This window comes from Bubalus kerabau, chromosome 3 (genome assembly GCF_029407905.1).
Source record: "Bubalus kerabau isolate K-KA32 ecotype Philippines breed swamp buffalo chromosome 3, PCC_UOA_SB_1v2, whole genome shotgun sequence".
Taxonomy (NCBI): Eukaryota; Metazoa; Chordata; class Mammalia; order Artiodactyla; family Bovidae; genus Bubalus; species Bubalus kerabau.
The window spans coordinates 23520504-23543883 of record NC_073626.1 but is presented as its reverse complement, the minus strand read 5'-3'; the positions used below and the strand labels follow the sequence as shown (position 1 = coordinate 23543883).

Below are 23380 nucleotides of genomic sequence, written 5' to 3'. Positions count from 1 at the left end.
CTCTCCAGGGTCTTACTGTCCCTGTGTTTAAAAAACAAGATTGTGACCTTTGGTTGAAGTACAGCAGCAAAATGGTGCCCCGAGTGCACTGTCCAATAGGATCGGGGGATTCTGAAACCTCACCAGTGGCCAGGCAGAAAAGCTCAAATCAGATTGAGGGTGATCTGTAAAGAGTAAACCCTGCATCAGGACAGGGATGGGGGATGGGCCAGGAAAGAGTAAGGAAGACGGAACAGGGCAGCCTGGAATAAAGTGTTTTCAATTGAACTTTCCATTCAGTTCAGTTGCTCAGTCATGTCTGAGTCTTTGTGACCTCATGAATCACAGCACTCCAGGCCTCCCTGTTCATCACCAACTGCTGGAGTTTACCCAAACTCATGTCCATCGAGTCGGTGATGCCATCCAGGCATCCCATCCTCTGTCGTCCTCTTCTCCTCCTGCCCCCATTCCCTCCCAGCATAAGGGTCTTTTCCAATGAGTCAACTCTTCACATGAGGTGGCCAAAATATTGGAGTTTCAGCTTCAGGATTAGTCCTTCCAATGAACATCCAGGACTCATCTCCTTTAGGAAGGACTGGTTGGATGTCCTTGCAGTCCAAGGGACTCTCAAGAGTCTTCTCCAACACCACAGTTCAAAACCATCAATTCTTCGGCACTCAGCCTTCTTCACAGTCCAACTCTCACATCCATACATGACCACAGGAAAAACCATAGCCTTGACTAGATGGACCTTTGTTGGCAAAGTAATGTCTCTGCTTTTGAATATGCTATCTAGGTTGGTCATAACTTTCCTTCCAAGGAGTAAGCATCTTTTAATTTCATGGCTGCAGTCACAATCTGCAGTCATTTTGAAGCCCCACCCCAAATAAAGTCTGACACTGTTTGCACTGCTTCCCCATCTATTTCAAACTTTACTTGCATCCACTTAATTTCTTAACTCTTCATGACACTTCTGGAAAGAGCAGAGGCAGTGTGGATGGTTGCTGCTGCTGCTAAGTCGTTTCAGTCATGTCTGACTCTGTTCGACCCCATAGATGGAAGCCAATCAGGCTCCCCCGTCCCTGGGATTCTCCAGGCAAGAACACTGGTGTGGGTTGCCATTTCCTTCTCCAATGCATGAAGGTGAAAAGTAAAAGTGAAATCGCTCAGTCGTGTCCGACTCTTAGCGACCCCATGGGCTGCAGCCTACCTGGCTCCTCCGTCCATGGGATTTTCCAGGCAGGAGTACTGGAGTGGGGTGCCATTGCTGCTTAAAATTAAATCATGTCTTCTCAGAGGCTTTCTGTCTTGCCCTTCTGGCTCCAGGGACCTATGCCATGTTGATGCCTATGTCTGCATTCTCAGGGGAAGCAAGGAACCTTGGTCAGAATCTCCAGGATGCTGAGCCCAGAAATGTCATTTGCCAGCAATGATATCTGTGTGCCAATATCCCTGAGATATCTATCCACAGCCCCGCCCTGAGCTGCAGATCTGTGGATCTAGCTGCTTCCATGCATGGTTCCATGGACTTCCCTGTGTGTCCTTGAACTTTCCTGGTGCTCTGCCACCTTGAAACTGAGCACACCTTTCCCAACGGCTCTACCCTCAACACCTTGGATTTATTAGAATATGCAATGTGACCAGCATCTCCTCCTGGAAGTCCTCCCTGACACTCCTCCACCCTCTCTTGGTTTATATCCTCATCTCCTGTCCTTTTCCAGCCCCTCTGCAATGCTCTCCAGCGATAAGTTCATCTGCTTACTTGTCCTTTACATTTAGTCAACAATGGAAAACTTGAGGGTCATGACTATGTCTGCATTACCCTATACCTTCAGCACTTTCTTGGCATGTTTTCGGGCACAGGATGTATTTACTAACTAGATTAGTTACCAAATGCATTAATGAATGAATTAATGAATGAATAATTGAGTAAAAATAGGAAGCAAAATTTCTTGAGTACTTCAGTTCAGTTCAGTTTAGTCCAGTTCAGTCGCTCAGTCGTGTCTGACTCTTTGTGACCTCATGGACTACAGTGTGCCAGGCTTCCCTGTCCATCACCAACTCCCAGAGCCTGCTCAAATTCATGTCCATCAAGTCGATGATGCCATCCAACCATCTCATCCTCTGTCATCCCCTTCTCCTCCTGCTTTCAATCTTTCCCAGCATCAGGGTCTTTTCCAATGAGTCAGTTCTTCACATCAGGTGGCCAAAATATTGGAGTTTCAGCTTCAGCATCAGTCCTTCCAATGAATATTCAGGGATGATTTCCTTTAGGATGGACTGGTTGGATCTCCTTGCAGTCCAAGGGACTCTCAAGAGTCTTCTCCAACACCACAGTTCAAAAGCATCAATTCTTCAGCTCTCAGCTTTCTTCACAGTCCAACTCTCACATCCATACATGACTACTGGAAAAACCATAGCCTTGACTAGATGGACCTTTGTTGGCAAAGTAATGTCTCTGCTTTTGAATATGCTATCTAGGTTGGTCATAACTATCCTTCCAAGGAGTAAGCGTCTTTTAATTTCATGGCTGTAATCACCATCTGCAATGATTTTGGAGCCCCCCAAAATAAAGTCTGACACTGTTTCCACTATTTGCCATGAAGTGATGGGACCGGATGCCATGATCTTAGTTTTCTGAATGTTGAGTTTTAAGCCAACTTTTTCACTTACCTCTTTCACTTTCATCAGTATATCAAACTATGAGACAAAGCTATCCTATTGAAAAAAGTTTGGTACTTGGATGAAAAACAGACATATAGACCAGTGGACCAGAACTGAGAGGTCAGATTTAAGCCCATGCTGCTGCTGCTGCTAAGTTGCTTCAGTCGTGTCCGACTCTGTGTGACCCCATAGACGGCAGCGCATCAGGCTCCTCTGTCCCTGGGATTCTCCAGGCAAGATCACTGGAGTTGGTTGCCATCTCCTTCTCCATAAGCCCATGCAAATGGAGTTAACTCATATTTCCCAAGGGAGCCAAGAATGCTCAATGGGGAAAGATAGAATTTTTAGTAAATTTTGTTGGGAAAACTGGGTATCTGCATGCTGAAAAATGAAAAAGGATCTCTATCTCATTCCCATTCACAATAATTCACATGGAATTGAGTAAAGATTCTCTTGTAATGCGTTTATGCATAGAGCTCTTAGAATGAAACATGGGCAAAAAGTCCCTTGACATGGGTTCAGGCACGAGTCTTCGTACTGCGCTTCGAGTTCAATCAATAAAACCCATTTTCAACAAGCCACAATCAGTTTCTTAGGCGTTACAGCTCTCTGAGTCTGAAACACCTGTCTCACCTGGGCCACTGAGCTGGACCTTCGTACCTGGAGGTCGTGCCTCTGCTCCTCATCACCAGGCTCCACCAAAACCAAGGGCAGCTGCTCATCAGTGGGCTTCACCACCTTCAGGGTGAAGTGGATGGTTGTCTCCTTGTCGATGCCATACGATGACAGAGTTCTCTGGGACTTTAGGGTCTTTGAGCCCAGCTGGAGGACCTGGTCCTGCATGGGAACCTTGGTCTTATACCACACTTGTTCACTGATCTCCTTTGTTCTTTGTCTCAAGTTGACTTTGAAGGTCATGCATCCCACTGTCTCACAAAGGACATTCACCTGGACAACAAAGGCCAGGAGACTGTTACTTAGAATGCCTGCCCCCTTTTACATCCTTTGTGCCACTGCCTTAATTGCTCCCACCTTTCACTGTCAGTCTGGTTCTCCACTTTCTTTACAACACTTTCTGTCCCTTCCATCTGTGGTGCTTCTTTTTCTGAATTTTCAAAGTTATAATGTCAGAAAAGCAGTGATATTCCTTTATGACCATATCTCTCACCCATCTTAAAATGTTATTAATGATTTCCTACCTTATTTACCTGTTTCTTGTTTAGATAAACTTTGTCAAGTGTCAAAAGTATATACAGCTACCAAGCATCCAAAGATGTTCTTGACATTCCAAACAACTCCCAAAGAGAGTTTCCAGCACTTGACAGCCTAGTGTAATACTGACAGGGCTGTCTTCCATGGTTATGTGAGAAGGCGATCCTGGTTAGGACACATATTCTCTGTGCTGTAAGTTTCCTTTTAATGTCCCAATGCTATATAGTAACAACCTACATATTCTGGTGATGGTATGTTCAATATCTCTCATTCACCTTTATTTCCTATGTTTTTTTTTTTAAATTTAAATTTATTTAATTGGAGGTTAATTACTTTTCAATATTGTATTGGTTTTGCCATACATCAACATGAATCCGCCACAGGTATACACGTGTTCCCCATCCTGAATCCCCCCCTCCCACCTCCCTCTCCATACCATCCCTCTGGGTCATCCCAGTGCACCAGCCCCAAGCATCCTGTATCCTGCATTGAACCTGGACTGGCGACTCGTTTCTTATATGATATTATACATGTTTCAATGCCATTCTCCCAAATCATCCCACCCTCTCCCTCTCCCACAGAGTCCAAAAGACTGTTCTATACATCTGTGTCTCTTTTGCTGTCTCGCATACAGGGTTATTGTTACCATCTTTCTAAATTCCATATATATGCGTTAGTATACTGTATTGGTATTTTTCTTTCTGGCTTACTTTACTCTGTATAATAGGCTCCAGTTTCATCCACCTCATTAGAACTGATTCAAATGTATTCTTTTTAATATTTCCTATGTTTTAATATCACCTAGTATAGAATATAATCTCCTCCTAGTCAAATAAAGATTCCACTCACAGAAAGTAGGGAGTATATCTAAGTCTTACTTCAATATTCTGAACATGGGGATGCTTACTCCTGTGTTGCCTGAATGTGGACAATTATATGCCAACAAATTTATAACATAGTAGAAATGGATAAATTGCTAGCAACATAATACAACCTACTATGTCTGAAATCATGATGAATTGGAAAATCTGAGCAGACCAATAACAAGGAAGGCAATTGAATCAGTAATCAAAAGCCTCCCAATAAGGAAAAGCTCGGGAGTACATTGTTTTGAAATGAATGGCACTAAAATTTTAAAGACGAATTAAAACCAATTCTTCTCAAAACCTTCCCTCAAATTGAAGAGGGCAGAACACTCCAAACTCTTTTTATGAGGCAGCAGTACTTTGATGGTGGGCCTTAGGAAGCATCACTATGAACAAAGCTAGTGGAGGTGATGGAATTCCAGTTGAGCTTTTTCAAATCCTAAAAGATGACGTTGTGAATGTGCTGCACTCAATATGCCAGCAAATTTGGAAAACACAGCAGTGGCCACAGGACTGGGAAAGGTCAGTTTTCATTCCAATCCCAAAGAAAGGCAATGCCAGAGAATGTTCAAACTACCACACAATTGCACTCATCTCACACGCTAGCAAAGTAATGTAAAATCCTCCAAGCCAGGCTTCAACATACATGAACTGTGAACTTCCAGATGTTCAAGCTGGATTTAGAAAAGGCAGAGGAACCAGAGATCAAATTGCCAACATCCACTGGATGATCAAAAAAGCAAGTGAGTTCCAGAAAAACATCTACTTCTGCTTTATTGACTCTGCCAAAGCCTTTGACTGTGTGGACCACAACAAACTGTGGAAAATTCTGAAAGAGATGGGAATTCCAGACCACCTGACCTGCCTCCTGAGAAATCTGTATGGAGGTCAAGAAACAACAGGCAGAACTGGACGTGGAACAACAGACTGGATCCAAATAGGGAAAGGAGTACGTCAAAGCTGTATATTGTCACCCTGCTTATTTAACTTATATGCAGAGTACATCATGCAAAATGCTGGGCTAGATGAAGCATAAGCTGGAATCAAGATTGCTGGAAGAAATATCAATAACCTCAGATATGCAGATGAGACCACCCTTATGGCAGAAAGTGAAGAGGAACTAAAAAGCGTCCTGTTGAAAGTGAAAGAGGAGAGTGAAAAAGTTGGCTTAAAGCTCAACATTCAGAAAACTAAGATCATGGCATCTGGTCCATTCACTACCTGGCAAGTAGATGGGGAAACAATGGAAAGAGTGAGAAAGTTTATTTTGGGGGGCTCCAAACTCACTGCAGATGGTGACTGCCGCCATGAAATTAAAAGACCCTTGCTCCTTGGAAGAAAAGCTATGACCAACCTAGACACCATATTAAAAAGCAGAGACATTACTTTGCCAATAAAGGTCCATCAAGTGAAAGCTATGGTTTTTCCAGTAGTCATGTATGGATGTGAGAGTTGGACTATAAAGAAAGTTGAGCACCAAAGAATTGATGCTTTTGAACTGTGGTGTTGGAGAAGACTCTTGAGAGTCCCTTGAACTGCAAAGAGATCCAACCAGTCCATCCTAAAGGAAATCATCCCTGAATATTCATTGGAAGGACTGATGTTGAAGCTGAAACTCCAATATTTTGGCCACCTGATGCGACGAAGTGACTCATTGGAAAATACCCTGATGCTGGGAGAGATTGAGGCAGGAGGAGAAGGGGACCACAGAGGATGAGATGGTTGAACAGCACCACCAACTCAATGGACAAGAGTTTGAGTAGGCTCCAGCAGTTGGTGATGGACAGGGAGGCCTGGCGTGGTGCAGTCCATGGGGTTGCAAAGAGTTGGACAGGACTGAGCGACTGAACTGAACTCAACTAATCCCTATCTTGTCACTGGAATACCTCAGAGGACCTCTTTCAGTCTTCATTCAAAAATATCTTCCCAATCTAGATGCAACAGACATTTCTTTCCTGAAGTCTCACTCTTCTGTGCTAAGCATTGCCCTCATGCCAAGTTCCTTCCGAGTGTTTATATTCTTACGTCAGTTAACAGCTCAGGTCATAAAGAATATAGGATAACAGAGTTATGTGAACCTCTCTCTGGGGACTAGAAGGAGGTTTAAGAGCCCTGGATCCCTAAACAAGATAAGGGAAAAGGGAATCAAAGCAGTATTTCCATAGTTTGAAGTTTTGACAGCCGTGCTGAGCACAAAGGCCACTCCCATTTCATACCACGTACCCTATCAGAGGCCACGGCAAGGTCTCAATACCAGAGAACTTAGGGGCCCGATAACCGGGTCCTCTTCACAGAAGCTTACTCCACATTGTGTAGGTATCCATGCCTGTCTCCTCCACTTCCAGATGTCTTCCCGGCGGCCCCATCTCAGCACTGTCCCTCATGCACCCCGAGAGCTCCGTCAAGTCTCGGAGATCCTCTCTCTTTCCCCTCCACAGTATCAGATCCCAACTTACACCAGGGGCGGCAGCCATCTCTGCATTCAAGGGAGTAGAAACAGTAGAGAGAGCAAAGGAGCTGGCTTCCCGTTTACAGAAGCAGCTAAGTTGGAAATCTCCTATCTGCCTGCTGTGTGTGTCAGGATATCCTGGACCCTTTGTTCTTGCAAGTGCTAGAGAATTTTCTGTCACTTTCTCTACAGTGGATTCCCTAAACAGAAATGTCATCCAATCAAGCATGTCTCCTCTCAGCCAATCCATTGTCCTCCTTGTTCCTAACGTGAGAGACCCTTTTGTGTAGGAAATTGTTCTGTGCTTAACCACGCACCAATCCCAATCCTGACTTCTATGTAGCCTTGGACCCTCAGTGGCTTGACTTTGAACACTTGGTGGTCCTTTCCAGGTCTTTCCATCCTGGAGAACATGGTTTTACAGAAGTGTCCGTGTAATGAAAGGAATGGGAGCAGAGAACTCATTTGAATATTTTTGAAACCTTAATCAGATGTCATGTTCTCCTCTTTGAAGCTCTCACCAGAGAGTGAATCATGTTGGAAAACCTAATACTTGTTTGAGTGTATTTTGTGTAGGGAGACATACATTCTGAAACACATAGAATGAGTGTGAAGGGGGAAGAATGCCTGATGGGATAGAGTGGAAACCTTGACCTGCCTTTTCTCCCTTCACACAGCTCTCCAGGGGCTTACTGCCCCTGTGTTTAGAAAACACGATTGTGAGCTTTGACTGAGGCATAGCCATAAAGGGCTATCCCAAGTCCACTGTCCAGTAGGATCCGGGGATTCTGAAACTTCACCAATGGGCAGACAGAAAAGCTCAGATTAGCTTGAGGGTGATCTGGAAAGAGAAAGTCCTGCAGCAGGACAGGGATGGGGGAGGGGCCTGGAAAGAGTAAGGAAGACTGGACAAGGCAGCCTGGAGTAAACTGTTTTCAATTTCCAAACTTTACTGGCACTCATTTAATTTCTTAAATCTTCATGCCAGTTCTGGAAAGAGAAGAAGAAGTGTGGATGTTTAAAACACCTCAAAATTAAATCACGTCTTCTCAGAGCTTTTCTGTCTTGCCCTTCTGGCTCCAGGGACCTATGCCATGTTGGTGCCTAAGTTTGCATTCTCAGGGGAAGCAGGGAACCTTGGTCAGAATCTCCAGGATGCTGAGCCCAGAAATGTCATTTGCCAGCAATGATATCTGTGTGCCAATATCCCTGAGATATCTATCCACAGCCCCGCCCTGAGCTGCAGATCTGTGGATCTAGCTGCTTCCAAGCATGATTTTGTGGTTCTTTCCTGGGAAATACCACGTATAGAAGAGCCTGGAAAGCTACACACAGTCCATGGGGGTCACAAAGGGTTGGACTTGTCTGAGAGACTAACACACACACACACACACACACACACACAAATGTTGTCAGGCACAATTTTAAGAGCTCTGAATGTTTGACTAGTTAACAAATATTATTTTCAAGTCAAGAAATGGGCGTGGAAGGTTAAGCAACATTGCCCAAGGATGCTCATCTAGGAATTGGCAGAGCAACACTGAATCTCTGAAGGCTGACTTCCAAACATGTATTCTTAATCACAATGTTAATATTTGGTCTACCTATTGGGACTAGAGAACCATGTATACATACAGGGATGAAAAGAGTTCCTTACTGAAAAATTAATAAAAAATTGCAGGATTATTATTTCAAATGAAGAACAGTAAAAATGATGTTGAAAATAGGTTATCTATAAAAGATACCCATTGGCAAAATTGCAGTAGAAAGATTCCGTTAACTTTATCTATCACATCAACTATGACGGTTTCCATACCATTGATTCAGCATCACAGTCAAGAGTTAAAGACTTTGAATCCACATTCATTTGTTTGAAAAATACTGATGAATCTGAGATCCAGAAAAGTAGTACAGGAATCTCAGCAGTCATCTAGGCATCTAGATAACCATTTATACATGAAAATATTGAGATGAAGGGAAATGAGGTGACCCCCTCATATCAAATCGCTGGACCAAAAGGGTTCTGTTAGGTGGAACCCAGGTCTCCTGACTAATGAGTTTTCCTCTACCCAGAAGACTCTGCATTTAAAGGCTGTTACATGTGCCCATCTGTGTTGCTCATGATCATCACACTAGATGGTAAGCAGGAGTGGCATGGACATTGGACAGAGCCTAGAAAAGAGATTCACCACAGATTAAAATTCAGCATTCAGCAGTATATTGGCTGTATTAATGGAGGTAGAGCACCTGAAACAAAGGTGATAGTTCTGATCTACCCAGTGTTAGTTATGCTAACCTGGCCTACTGCACCTATTTTCAGTTCATTTCAGTTGCTCAGTCATGTCTGACTCTTTGTGACCCCATGAACCACAGCACGCCAGGCCGCCCTGTCCATCACTAACTGCTGGAGCCTACTCAAACTCATGTCCATTGAGTCGGTGAAGACATCCAACCATCTCATCCTCTGTCATCCCCTTCTCCTCCTGCCCTCAACCTTTACCAGCATCAGGATCTTTTCAAATGAGTCAGCTTTTCACATCAGGTGGCCAAAGTGTTGGAGTTTCAGCTTCAGCATCAGTTCTTCCAATGAATATTCAGGGATGATTTCCTTTAGGATGGACTGGTTGGATCTCCTTGCAGTCCAGGGGACTCTCAAGAGTCTCCTCCAACACCACAGTTCAGCGCTCAGCTTTCTTTATAGTCCAACTCCCCCATCCGGATATGACTACTGGAAAAACCATAGCCTTGACTAGATGGACCTTTGTTGACAAAGTAATATCTCTGCTTTTTAATATGCTGTCTAGGTTGGTCATAACTTTCCTTCCAAGGAGTGTCTTTTAATTTCATGGCAGCAGTCACCATCTGCAGTGATTTTGGAGCCCCCCAAAATAAAGTCTGCCAGTGTTTCCCCATCTATTTGCCATGAAGTGATAGGACCAGATGCCATGATCTTAGTTATCTGAATGTTGAGCTTTAAGCCAACATTCTCACTCTCCTCTTTCACTTTCATCAAGAGGCTCTTTAGTTCTTCTTCACTTTCTGCCATAAGGGTGGTATCATCTGGATATCTGAGGTTATTGATATTTCTCCTGGCAATCTTGATTCCAGCTTGTGCTTCATGCAATCCAGTGTTTCTCATGATGTACTCTGCATATAAGTTAAATAAGCAAGGTGACAATATATAGCCTTGGTGTACTCCTTTTCCTATTTGGATCCAGTCTGTTGTTCCATGTCCGGTTCCAACTGTTGCTTCTTGACCTGCATACAGGTTTCTTAGGAGGCAGGTCGGGTGGTTTGGTAGCACCTATTTTTAGACACTACATATTTTCAAAGAAGGGGATTGGGAGGCTCAAAGAGAGATCGGTCTTCAAATATCTGAAGGACTATCATGTGAGAGGAAGGTTAGATCTCTACTTTGGCTTCTATAAGTTTAACCAGAAGCAGGGAAGCCACAAAAGGGCACTTGTTTGGAAATCAAACAGGCCTGAGTACACGTCCACAGGGCCACTCACTAGCTATGACCTTGGGATGACTTACTCCATTAAGTCCAGATGTGTTCATCTCTAGGATAGAGATTTCTCTTTCATAGAATTTTGTGGAAATACATCATTAGGGTATACTTAAACATGGCTGCTTTCCTAAACTAAAGGTTCGAAAGTGTAAATGAGCTCCAATGGACGTTAAGCATGTGTGTGCTGCCATCCATTCCCTCACCCACCACCAACCATGGTCCTGATTTTTCTTTGCTTGTAAGGGATACATCACCTCTGTGGGTCGTCCTTCCCAACCTTCTGCAACTTTCCCCTTTTAGGGCAACCACAGCACAGAGAAGCACTTCCTCCTGCTGGGTTTCTTCGACTGGCCTTCCCTGCAGTCTGTCCTCTTTGTCCTCGTCCTCCTATGCTACCTCCTCACTCTGATGGGCAACTTAGCACTGGCTGCTGGCGGTGCTAGCCTTCACATGCGCCTGCACACACCCATGTACTGCTTCCTCTGCCATCTGACTCTGATGGACATGGGCTTCACCACAAGTATGGTGCCACCCCTGCTGGCCAACCTGTGCAGCTGGACGCTGGGGTTGGAGTGCAGTGGCTGCCTGGAACAGCTGTGTGCATTGCTGGCACTGGGCTCTGCTGAGTGGGTCCTCCTAGTGGTGATGGCTCTGGACTGTGTGTTCATCCTGTTACTTCCATCCGCCATCATCCTGATCTCCTATGGCACCGTGTCCCACTCTGTATTGGGCATGAGGACCGGAGGCTGTCTCAGGAAAGCGGTGGGCACCTGTGGGTCTCACCCGAGAGTCGTCTGCATGTTCCATTCATCCACCATCTACCCCTACCTGCAACCCACTCACAGCTACAACCAACACTGGGCAAGTTCATTTCTCTTTTCTACACTGTAGTCACACCTGCTCTCAACCCACTCCTCTCCACCCTAAGGAATAAGGAAGTGAAGGGGGGCAGTGAGGAATTCCTGAGGGGTCAGGCTAGAGGGCAAGATGCACAGTGAGTAAATCAGGGAGGGAAGGAGGGGAGTGTTACCCCAGAGCCCAAGGATGGGAATGTCCTTTGTAAAGTCAGTCAGTTTAGCCTTCAGGCTGTTCATTTCTCTATGAGAATCTGCAGGATCTGTCCTTAAAGAGCCCATGGTTAATGGGGAGGTCCTTTCCTCCCATCAGGAAAGGGTCATGTGCTATAAGTAAAAAACCCCACATCCTTTTTCTGTGCAGGTTTAGTGAGGGGGAATTGGCCCTTGGGCTTTCTCCTAAGCTGATGAAAAAAAAAGATTTTTGGAGGACTTTCGGGGGGATAACATATCCCCCAGTCAAGAGACCAAATGCTGGTAAGAGATGTATGACGATCCCAGTGTGATGGAAAACACCATGGAAGATGCCATGGTGTCTGCTATCAGAAAAATCCCATGTGACAATAAAATAGACTCTACCCTGAAGGAGACTCCATTCAAAAAAAAAAAAAAAAATCAGTGCAACTGAATGTCTACCTTCCCAGTTAAATAGTAACCACCCCAGAGCACGTCACTCATAACTGTAATGAGCAATACCTATGAGTGTGCCTTGTGCTGAGTGGGTTAAGTTCAGAAACACTTCTGTAGGAGGTGGTTCTTGAGACAGTTATAAAGAAGGGAAGAGACTCGTGTGGGAGAGCGTGGACATATTTCAGGCTGAGAGAAAAACAATGTTATCAGGAGGGAGACATGAGGTGGTGACATGGAGGAGGAAAGGAAGGGAATGAGACGGAGGAGGCTGAGAGGAAAAAGTTCCACTAGGCAGACTTTGGACAGAGTGTTGGGGTCAATCCAGAAACCAATCCCCACCCCCTTAACTCAACCCAGAGAAGACCTGCTAGAGCCTAAGGCAGGCAGGACAGAGACTGCTCCCCAATACCCCACCTTTCTGAAAGTGTTCCCACCTATAGCACATCTATTCCCAAAGAACCCCCATGAGAGGCATAAAATCTCTAGATCCCTAAGGTGAGTATCTTGCCATGACTGCCATCATCCCCAGAAATAGGAATCATTTACGTGGATGTGACCTAAGAAATGCTTGGTCAATGTTATTTTTATTGACTCTCCAATAGCAAAAGTGAAAGTAAATTCAGGAGACCATGCAAGAGCCAGGACTTGTACTTGGACTCTCTGTTGCCTAAAAGAATGTGCTAATTATCTCTGTAACAGAACAAAGTTGTAAATTCCACTATGTTTATCCGGATATGACCACAGTCCTATTGATAAATGTCCACTGTTTATCTAGTCTTGTGACACATGAATCATGGGTTAACTTTGATCGTATCTCTCTTTTAGCTTGTCCAGAGTAGTTTCAAGGAATGTGGGGAGGTGGGTTTCAGCAAGTACACTTAGGGTATATAAGGTTTTCATAAAAAGTGGTTGGGGTCCTTGGCTAAGAGGAGACTCTGCTTGGGCCTGTTGGTATAATAAACTGCACTCCACTATCTGCATTGTCCTTCTGAGTGAGTTTGTTTCCCAGAACGCGTGGCTACAACAGTACCACATACCCTACCAGTGGACCCTGCAAGGTCTCAATGCAAGAGGACTCAGGAGCCCAATGACCAGGTCCTCTTCACAGAAACTTTCTTCACATTGGGTAGGTATCTATGCCCATCTCCTTCCCTTCCAGATGTCTTCCTTGCCACCCCATCTCCCCAGCACTGTCCCTCATGTACCCCTGAGAGTTCCGCCATGTCTCAGAGATTCTCTCTTTCCCCTCTGCAGTATCGAATCTTAACTTATGAAACTGATAGCAGCCATCTCTGTACTCAAGATAGTAGAAACAGGAGAGAGAGCAAAGGAGCTGGCCTCCCATTTATAGAAGCAGCTAAGTTGGAAATCCCCTGCCTGCCTGCTGTTTGTGTCAGGCTTTCCTGGACCCTTTGTTCTTGCAAGTGCTTTCACTTCCTCTACAGAGCATTCTGCAAGCAGAAATGTCACCTAATCAAGCGTGTCTCCTCTCAGCCAATCCATTGCCCTTCTTGTTCTTAATGTGACATGACCCTTTTGTGTTGGAAATTGTTGTGGGCTTAACCACCCACCACTCCCAATCCTGACTTCTATGTAGCCCTGGACCCTCAGTGGCTGGAAGAATTTGAACACTTGGTGATCCTCTCCAGTGCTTTTAAGAACCCTAGATAGCATATTCAAGAGCAGAGACATTACTTTGCCAACAAAGTTTCGGCTAGTCAAGGCTATGGTTTTTCCTGTGGTCATGTATGGATGTGAGAGTTGGACTGTGAAGAAGGCTGAGTGCTGAAGAATTGATGCTTTTGAACTGTGGTGTTGGAGAAGACTCTTGAGAGTCCCTTGGACTGCAAGGAGATCCAACCAGTCCATTCTGAAGGAGATCAGCCCTGGGATTTCTTTGGAAGGAATGATGCTAAAGCTGAAACTCCAGTACTTTGGCCACGTCATGCGAAGAGTTGACTCATTGGAAAAGACTCTGATGCTGGGAGGGATTGGGGGCAGGAGGAGAAGGGGAACAGAGGATGAGATGGCTGGATGGCATCACTGACTCGATGGACGTGAGTCTGAGTGAACTCCGGGAGTTGGTGATGGACAGGGAGGCCTGGCGTGCTGCAATTCATGGGGTCGCAAAGAGTCGGACACAACTGAGCGACTGATCTGATCTGACTGGACCATGACCCCTCCTCCTCCTGCCAGTATTTAGGGGTCTTTCTGAGAGGAAGAGTGCCCTGGACATGACAGTGAGAGTTGCTGTGGGTGATGTGACCAGGAGCAGCATGTTCACACCAGCCTGACAGAATGTGTAAAATACACTGGGAGAAGCAGACATAAGACACATAAACCTGCACTGAGAAGAGACATGATTCCAGTCCAGGGATGCCACTTGCTGAATTAACTTGGGCAAATCTGTTCATCTCCCGAGATGTTGGTTTTCTGGTCTATAAATGACATGATTGGAGAGAAGTCCTAAGGGTCTTCAGGCTCAAGAAACTTTCTTTATATACTGTCCCTTACAAAGAATTTTAGATTCCCGATTCTTGAGTTTCCTAGCACTCTTCCTCTCCTGTGTGAGAACCTGCAAACCAAATCCACTACCTGAGAACTATCCAGAACTACCAGTCAAACGCTGACTCTCACCTAGATGTAAAAACAATCACACATCCACTCTCACACCATAGTTCCTCAGTTCCTGGCCTTTCCTCCTGGAGACTCACTCGCGTCATCTCACACGTTCCTAAGGTGCTTCTTACTCCGTGCCTCTTTGGATTTGGATCAGGATGACAAGGGAGTACATAAGCTGTGTGTTCTCCTGGAATTTTTTTCCTTACCCCGATCTCCTAACTTCCCAGATTAATCTCTGCCCTTTTCCTAAGGCTCAGGATATTTCTACACCCTCCTCTCCCATTTTCTGAGAGTGATTACTAAAAGTTCCTCCTAAAGTTCAATGTAAAAAGTCTTCAGAAATGCCAGGTATTCATCTTTGTTTGCTGTGTTTCAGTGACCCTTTAGTGTACCTTCACTCCCTGACAGGTTTCGAAAGATCCCATTTTACTTCTAGCTCTTTCCATCCTGGAGAATATGATTTTACAGAAGTGTCCATGTAATGAAAGTAATGGGAGCTGAGAACTCATTCCAATACTTTAAAAACCTTAACATAAATCATGTTCTCCTCTTTGAAGCTCTCACTAGAGAGAGAATCAAGTTGGAAAACCTAATACATATTTAAGCATATTTCATGCATGTGTGGGGAAAAACATATATTCTGAAATACACAGAATAAGTATGAAGGGGGAAGAATGCCTGATGGAATCAAGTGCAGGGTTAAAGTTGCAGGATATAAAATTAACACACAGAAATCCCTTGCATTCCTATACACTAACAATGAGAAAACAGAGAAATTAAGGAAACAATACCATTCACCATTGCAATGAAAAGAATAAAATATATATGAATATATCTACCTAAAGAAACAAAAAACATATATATATAAAACTATAAAACACTGATGAAAGAAATCAAAGAGGACACAAATAGATGGAGAAATATACCATGTTCATGGATTGGAAATACCAATATAGTGAAAATGAGTATACTACCCACTAATCCTTAGATTCAATGCAATCCCTATCAAGCTACCAATGGTATTTTTCAGAGAACTAGACCAAATAATTTCACAATTTGTATGGAAGTACAAAACACCTCAAATAGCCAAAGCAATCTTGAGAAAGAAGAATGGAACTGGAGGAATCAACCTGCCTGACTTCAGGCTGTACTACAAAGCTACAGTCATCAAGACAGTATGGTACTGGCACAAAGACAGAAACATAGATCAATGGAACAAAATAGAAAGCCCAGAGATAAATCCACACACCTATGGACACCTTATCTTTGCCAAATAAGGCAAGAATATACAATGGAGAAAAGACAATGTCTTTAACAAGTGGTGCTGGGAAAACTGGTCAACCACTTGTAAAAGAATGAAACTAGAACACTTTTTAACACCATACACAAAAATAAAATCAAAATGGATTATAGATATAAATGTAAGACCAGAAACTATAAAACTTCTAGAGGAAAACATAGGCAAAACACTCTCCAACATAGGTCATGGCAGGATCCTCTATAACCCACCTCCCAGAGTAATGGAAATAAAATAAAAAATAAACAAATGAGACCTAATTAAACTTAAAAGTTTTTGCACAACGAAGGAAACCATAAGCAAGGTGAAAAGACATCCTTCAGAATGGGAGAAAAAAATAGCAACCGAAGCAACTGACAAAGAATTAATCTCAAAAATATACAAGCAACTCCTGTAGCTCAATTCCAGAAAAATAAATGACCCAATCAAAAAATGGGCCGAAGAACTAAACAGGCATTTCTCCAAAGAAGACATACAGATGGCTAACAAACACATGAAAAGATGCTCAACATCACTCAATATCAGAGAAATACAAATCAAAACCACAGTGAGGTACCATCTCACACTGGCCAGAATGGCTGCTATCCAAAAGTCTACAAACAATAAATGCTGGAGAGGGTGTGGAGAAAAGGGAACCTACTTACACTGTTGGTGGGAATGCAAACTAGTACAGCCACTATGGAGAACAGTGTGGAGATTCCTTAAAAAACTGGAAATAGAACTGCCGTATGACCCAGCAATCCCACTGCTGGGCATACACACCGAGAAAACCAGAATTGAAACAGACACATGTACCGCAATGTTCATCGCAGCACTGTTTATAATAGCCAGGACATGGAACCAACCTGGATATCCATCAGCAGATGAATGCATAAGAAAGCAGTGGTACATATACACAATGGAATATTACTCAGCCATTAAAAAGAATACATTTGAATCAGTTCTAATGAGGTGGATGAAACTGGAGCCTATTATACAGAGTGAAGTAAGCCAGAAAAAAATACACCAATACAGTATACTAACGCCTGTATATGGAATTTAGAAAGATGGTAACGATAACCCTATATGTGAGACAGCAAAGAGACACAGATGTAAAGAACAGTCTTTTGGACTTAGCAGGAGAAGGTGAGGGTGGGATGATTTGGCAGAATAGCATTGAAACATGTATATTATCAGATGTGAAATCAGATCGCCATACCAGGTTCGATGCATGGGACAGAGTGCTCAGGGCTGGTGTACTGGGATGACCCAGAGGGATGAGATGGGGAGGGAAGTGGGAGGGGGGTTCAGGATGGGGAACACATGTACACCCATGGCTGATTCATGGGAATGTACGGCAAAAACCACTACAAAACAACAACAACAACAAAGTACTGGGAGCCGAGAACTCATTCGAGTACTTTAAAAACCTTAACATAAACATGTTCTCCTCTTTGAAGCTCTCACGAGAGAGAGAATCAAGTTTGAAAACCTAATACTTATTTAAGCGTATTTCGTGTGTGTGTGGAAAGACATACATTCTGAAACACACAGAATAAGTATGAAGGGGGAAGAATATCTGATGGAATCGAGTGGAAACCTTACCTGCCTTTCCTCCCTTCAGATAGTTCTCCAGGTTCCTATTGTCCCTGAGTTTAGAAGACAAGATTATGACCTTGGGCTGAAGCACAGCAGCAAAGGGCTTCCCCCGACCCTCCCTGAGTTCACTGTCTAATAGGATCAGGGAATTCTGAATCCTCACTGGTGTCCATGCAGAAAAGCTCAGATCAGGTTGAGGGTGATCTGGAAAGAGAAAGTCCTGCAGCAGGACAGGGACTAGGGATGGGCCCGGAGAGATTTAAAGTTTATCTGTCTGAACTAGTGTGTGTCTGTGTAATCACAGAATTAGGTGATTTGACTTTTTATAACTCTACATCTGTAGAACCATGGGTCTATAAGCCTGAATGTCATCTCTTGCATTTATTCATCTCCACTATGACTATAAAATCATCAAATCACTGGACCAAGGTGGTTCTGTTAGGTGCAACCCAGGTCTGCTGACTTATGTTTTTTCCTGTTACACATGTGCCCATCTGTGTTGCTCATGATCGTCACATTAGATGGTAAACAGGAGTGGTGTGGACATTGGACACAGCCTGGAAGAGAGACTCACCACAGATTAAAATTCAGCATTCAGCAGTATATTGGCTGTATTAATGGAGGTAGAGCACATGAAACAAAAAGGTGACAGTTCTGATCTACCCATTTTTAGTTATACTAACCTGGAGCATTGCATCTATTTTTAGGCACTTTTTTACATGCTTCCAAAGAAGAGGGTTGGGAGGCTCAAAAAAGAAATTTGTCTTCAAATATCTGAAGGGCTATCATGTGAGAGGAAGTTTAGGTTTCTACTTTCTACTTTGGCTCCTAGGAATACACCAGAAACAGGGAAGCAGCACAAGTGTATTGGTTCAGAAATCAAACAGGTCTGAGTACATGTCCAAAGGACCACTCAGTGGCTATGACCTTTGGATGCTTTATCTTATAGAGCTCAAGTATGTTCATCTTTAGGAGGGAGATTCTATCTTCCTCATAGAATTTTCTGGTAAATACATCAACTAGGGTATCCTTATACATGGCTGTTTCCTAAACTAAGGATTCAGATCTGTAAATGAGCTCCCATGGACACCTAAGCATGCATATGCTGCCATCCATTTCCCCTCTGCACTCCCCATCCCTTTGCTTGTAAGGGATACATCACCCTTGTGTGTCAACCTTCCAAACCTTCTGCGAGTTTGCCCTTTAGGGCAACCACAGCACAGAGAAGCGTTTCCTTCTGCTGGGCTGTTCCGACGGGCCCTCCCTGCAGCCTGTCCTCTTTGCCCTCATCCTCCTCTGCTACCTCCTGACTCTAAGGGGCAACTTGGCGCTGGTGCTGCTGGCAGTGTGTGACCATGTACTGCTTCCTCTGCCCCCTGGCCCTGGTGGATGTGGGCTTCACCACGAGCGTGGTGCCTCCCCTGCTGGCCATCCTGCACAATCTGGTGCTGAGTCTGGAGCTGGTGGGTGCCTGGTGCAGCTGTGCTCATTGCTGGCTCTGGGCTTGGCTGAGTGCGTCCCGCAGGTGGTGATGGCTCTGGATCATGTGGCTGCTCGTGCCCTCTGCCGTGATCCTGGCCTACCTGGCAGCACGGCCCATGCTGTTGTGGCATGAGGGCCAGAGGCAGCCTCAGGGAAGTGGTGGGCACCTGTGGGTCCCACCTGAAAGCCATCTGACTGTTCTGTGGATCCCTCCTCTACAGCTACCTGCAACCCATGCACAGCTACAACCAGTGGCAGGCAAGTTCATTTCTCTTTTCTACACTGTCACACACCCGCCCTCATCCCACTCCTCTCCACCCTCAGGAATAAGGAAGTGAAGGAGGCAGCGAGGAGGTTCCTGAGGGACTTGGGGAGAGGGCAAGAGCACTGTGAGTCAGTCAGGGAGGGAAGGAGGGGAATGTTACCCAGGGCCCAAGGATGGGAATGTCCAGTGTAAAGACTAGACTTCAGGCTGTTCATTTCTCTATGAGGATCTGCAAGATTTGTCCCTAAGGAGCCCACAGTTAATGGGGAGGTCCCTTCCTCCCATCAGGAAAGGGTCACGTGCTGTAGGTAAAACCCCCATGTCCTTTATCTGTGCAAGTTTAGTGAGGGAGCATTGGCCGTTGAGCTTTCTCCTAATCTGATGGAAAAAAACTGTGATTTTGGGAGGATCTTTCCCATCTTCAGGGGTATTATATCTCCCAGTTAATAGCTCATTTGCTGGTAAGAGATGATGAATATCCCAGTCTAGTGGAAGAGACCATGGAAGACCCCATGGTGTCTGACATCGGACATCCCTAAGTGACAATCAAACCACACTCAGCCCTGTAGGAGATTCCATCCAAAAAAAAGAAAAGCTCTAGTCTCTCATCGCAGGGCATCAGTACAACCAAACGCCCTCCTACCAAGTTAAATAGTGCCCACCCCAGAGCGCTTGACTCATCATTGTAATGAGCAACATGTATAAGTGTGCTTTGTGCTGAGTGGGGTTACGTTCATAAACGCTTCTACCGAGGTGGTTCTTGAGACAGTTATAAAGAAGAGGAGACTAGTGGGAAAGAGGGTGGGCATGTTTCAGGCTGTGAGAAAACATACAGGTGATCACGGGGGAGAAATGAGATGGAGGAAGAAAGGAAGGGAAGTGATGGAGGACACGGAGAGGGACAAGCTCCATTAGCCAGACTGTGGGCAGAGTGTCGGGGTCAACCCAGAAATCAACCCCCACCCCCAGCAGAGAAGTCCTGACAGAGCCTCAGGCAGGCAGGCCAGAGATTGCTCTCACTCACTCACTTTTCTGAAAGTTTGTTCCCACCTAAAGTATATCTATTCCCAAGAAGCCCCCACTAGAGGCATAAAATTTCTAGATCCCCAAGGTGAATATCTTGCCATGACCACCATCATCCCCAGAAATAATATTGGTTAAAATGGTGTGGGAAACAGAGTAAGAAGGGGCATGATGCCAAGTTTCACTTCATAACAAACAGCTTTAAATAAGGAGAGGGGAAGTAATTTAATTTTTCTAAATTATTTATTAGCATTATGTCACAGTAAATAAATCACTTCATAATAAGTCATTTCACTTTTGTCTACAGGCAGAGTGTCAGTTTGACTCAATGATTATTGAGTCATATGAGAGAAGAAACACTGAGCTAAATATAGATGCAACACAGTAATTAGAAGAACATCGATCACAATCTATAGTTTTCTATCTTGTTGACTGGGAAAGGAAATAGGAGTTTTTCTATGAATCGGACAGAACCAAGACAGGATGCAGCTGCAACTGTCTTTTAATGTTATCTCTAATAGGCCTTCAAATTCTAATATGTTCTAACATATCAAATATATGCAATTTTGCCAATTATTCAATCACACTAGAATGAAAGAATCAATTGGTTATAAATATTCTAGTCTTCCACCTCAATTCACCCCAAATCTTTTGCTTCTCCTATCACTCCATCTGCAGGATGGTCACCCACCAATGCAGGGGTATGTCAGGAAGAGTAAATGGCCCTTTTTGATGCCATAATCTCCCATGATCTTCCCATCTTCCAGTTTCTTTCCATTGCAGTTCACAATCTGATTCTTAGGGGGTATAGCGGTCTTCATCTTGATCATCTCCTTCATCTGGGTCACTGAGGTGGACCTTTGCACCTGGAGCTCGTGCCTCTGCCCCTCTTCACCAGGCTCCACCAAAACCAAGGGCAGCTTCTCATCACTGGGCTTCACCACCTTCAGGGTGAGGTGGATGGTCGTCTCCTTGTCGATGCCATACGATGACAGAGTTCTTTTCGGCTTTAGGGTCTTCGAGCCCAGCTGCAGGACCTGATCCGGCACAGGAACCTTGGTCCTAGAGCGGACATGTTCATTGATCTTATTCACTCTGTCTCCCGGATGGGCAGTGAAGGTCATTGGTTTCCATTCCTCAGAATGGACAGTCACCTGGACAAAAAAAGGCCAAGAGACAGTTGCCTAGATTTTCTGCCCTCTTTTACACCCCTTGTTCCCCCTCCTTTATTGCTCCCACCCTTCACTGCCAGTCTGGTGCTCCAGATCCTTTACAACAAGCTGTGTCCTTCCCTTGTTTCAAACTTCTCTTTTGAAATTATCAGGTTCTAATGCAAGAAAACCAGTCTGATTCTTTTGTAACCACACTTCTTATCCTTCCCCAAAATGTTATCAATGATTTCCCACCTAATTTACCTGTCTCCTATCCAGATAAAAGTTGTCAGATGTCAAAAACAAAACATCTAAAAATGTACGCCAGAGTTTATAAACACCTTTCAAAGAGAATTTCGCAGACTTCACAGTCTCATGGAATACTCATAGGGCTGTCCTCCATGACGTGACTATTTTAGATGAAAACCCTGTTTAGGAAACATCTTCTCTGTACTATTTGTACTTTTTTTTTGGTAACAATAATTCATTTTTTATAGTGTCCCTATTTTCAGTATCACTTGGCCATATGTATTTCCTATGTTTTCCTATCCATCCATTATAGAATATGATCTCTTCCTTTTATCAAATCGGGGCTCCACTCACAGAAAGTAGGGACTACATCTGAGTCTTACTTCAGTAATCTCAACAAAGGGAATCTCATTCCTGTGCTCTTTCTGGAAAGTCTCAGAGGACTTCTTTCAGGCTTCATTCAAAAATATCTTCCCAGTCCAGATGCCACAGAGATTTCTTCTCTGAACTCTCACTCTTCTGTGCTAAGCATTGCCCTCATTCCAGGTCCTCTTTGTAGAGAATATAGTCTCACATAAGGTGATGAAACAGGGCGTTAACAACTTAAAATAAGTGAATTCTGTCAACCTCTCTTTTAAGAAAAGAAGAAAGCTTAAGTTTAATTGCCCTGGAGGCCTAAACAGGGTAAAAGAGAAAGGGATCAAGACAATATTTTCATAGTTTCAAGCTTGCCAGCCCTGCTGAGCACAAAGCCCACTCCTGCTTCCTACCAAGTATCCCTAAGTGTGAGCAGTACAAGGTCTCGATGTAAGAGAACTCAGGAGCCCAAAAACTCTTATAGAAACTTTCTTCGCATTCAGTAGGTATTGATGCCCATCTCCTCCCCTTCCAGATGTCTTCCCAGCAACATTCATCCCCCTCTTCATCTCCCAGAACTGTCCCTCATCTATTCCTGAGTCTCTCCCATGATTCAGAGGTCTTCTCCCTTCCCCCACCCCTGGTATCAAATCTCAACTCACAAGGAGGGTGGCAGCCATGTCTTCAATCAGAGGTGCAGAATCAGGAGAGAGAGCAAAGGACCGGGCCTCCAGTTTAAATAAGCAGCCGAACGGGAAATACCCTGCCTGACTGCTGTGTTTATTAAGCTTCCCCGTACCCTTTGCTCTTGCATGGTATGATGAATTTACTTTCACTTTTGCTACTGGGGAGTCAATGAACAAAAATACCTCCCAACCAAGCACTTCTCAGGTCAGCCAATCCATTTGCCCTCCTTGTTCCAAACATGGGATGGTCTTTCTCTGTTGAGAATTTTCCCCTGATTAATCACCCACCACTCCCAATCCTGACTTGTGACTTCCAGCCTGCAGCTCTGACCCTCACTGGCTTGAAGATCTTTAACACTGGTGATCCTCCCCTTAGCTTTTAAGAGCCCCCTTGCCATTAGTCAGAGAACTTCCTTAGAACAGGGGTACCCGGGAGAGAACAGTGAGAGTTGCCATGTGTGACGTGACCAGGAGCAGCCTGTTAACCCTAGCTTAGCAGAATGTG

General features: G+C 44.4%; 2 protein-coding genes and 1 pseudogene across 2 annotated transcripts in view; 1 reads left to right on the top strand and 2 right to left on the bottom strand.

Annotated features, from left to right (window-relative positions):
• The window catches only part of LOC129645663 (ubiquitin D-like), a 33182-nt gene extending 15463 nt beyond the window's left edge, over positions 1 to 17719 (bottom strand). Inside the window, exons 1-2 of the mRNA XM_055570976.1 lie at positions 17669 to 17719; positions 3277 to 3591 (exon numbers count right to left, since the gene is read on the bottom strand). Of these exons, the coding sequence (XP_055426951.1) occupies positions 3277 to 3561 (285 nt within the window). The 5' untranslated portion in view covers positions 3562 to 3591; positions 17669 to 17719. The remainder of the gene's footprint in view (positions 1 to 3276; positions 3592 to 17668) is intronic.
• Positions 9403 to 19277, top strand: LOC129647188 (putative olfactory receptor 2I1; annotated as a pseudogene).
• Positions 19278 to 20677: 1400 nt separating this feature from the next.
• Positions 20678 to 23111, bottom strand: LOC129647527 (ubiquitin D-like). The gene is made up of 2 exons (XM_055574601.1): positions 22852 to 23111; positions 20678 to 21586 (listed from the first exon to the last, which is right to left on the bottom strand). Exons 1-2 carry the CDS (start codon positions 22867 to 22869, stop codon positions 21116 to 21118), a joined length of 489 nt encoding a protein of 162 aa, XP_055430576.1. The 5' UTR covers positions 22870 to 23111; the 3' UTR covers positions 20678 to 21115.
• Positions 23112 to 23380: the final 269 nt, after the last annotated feature.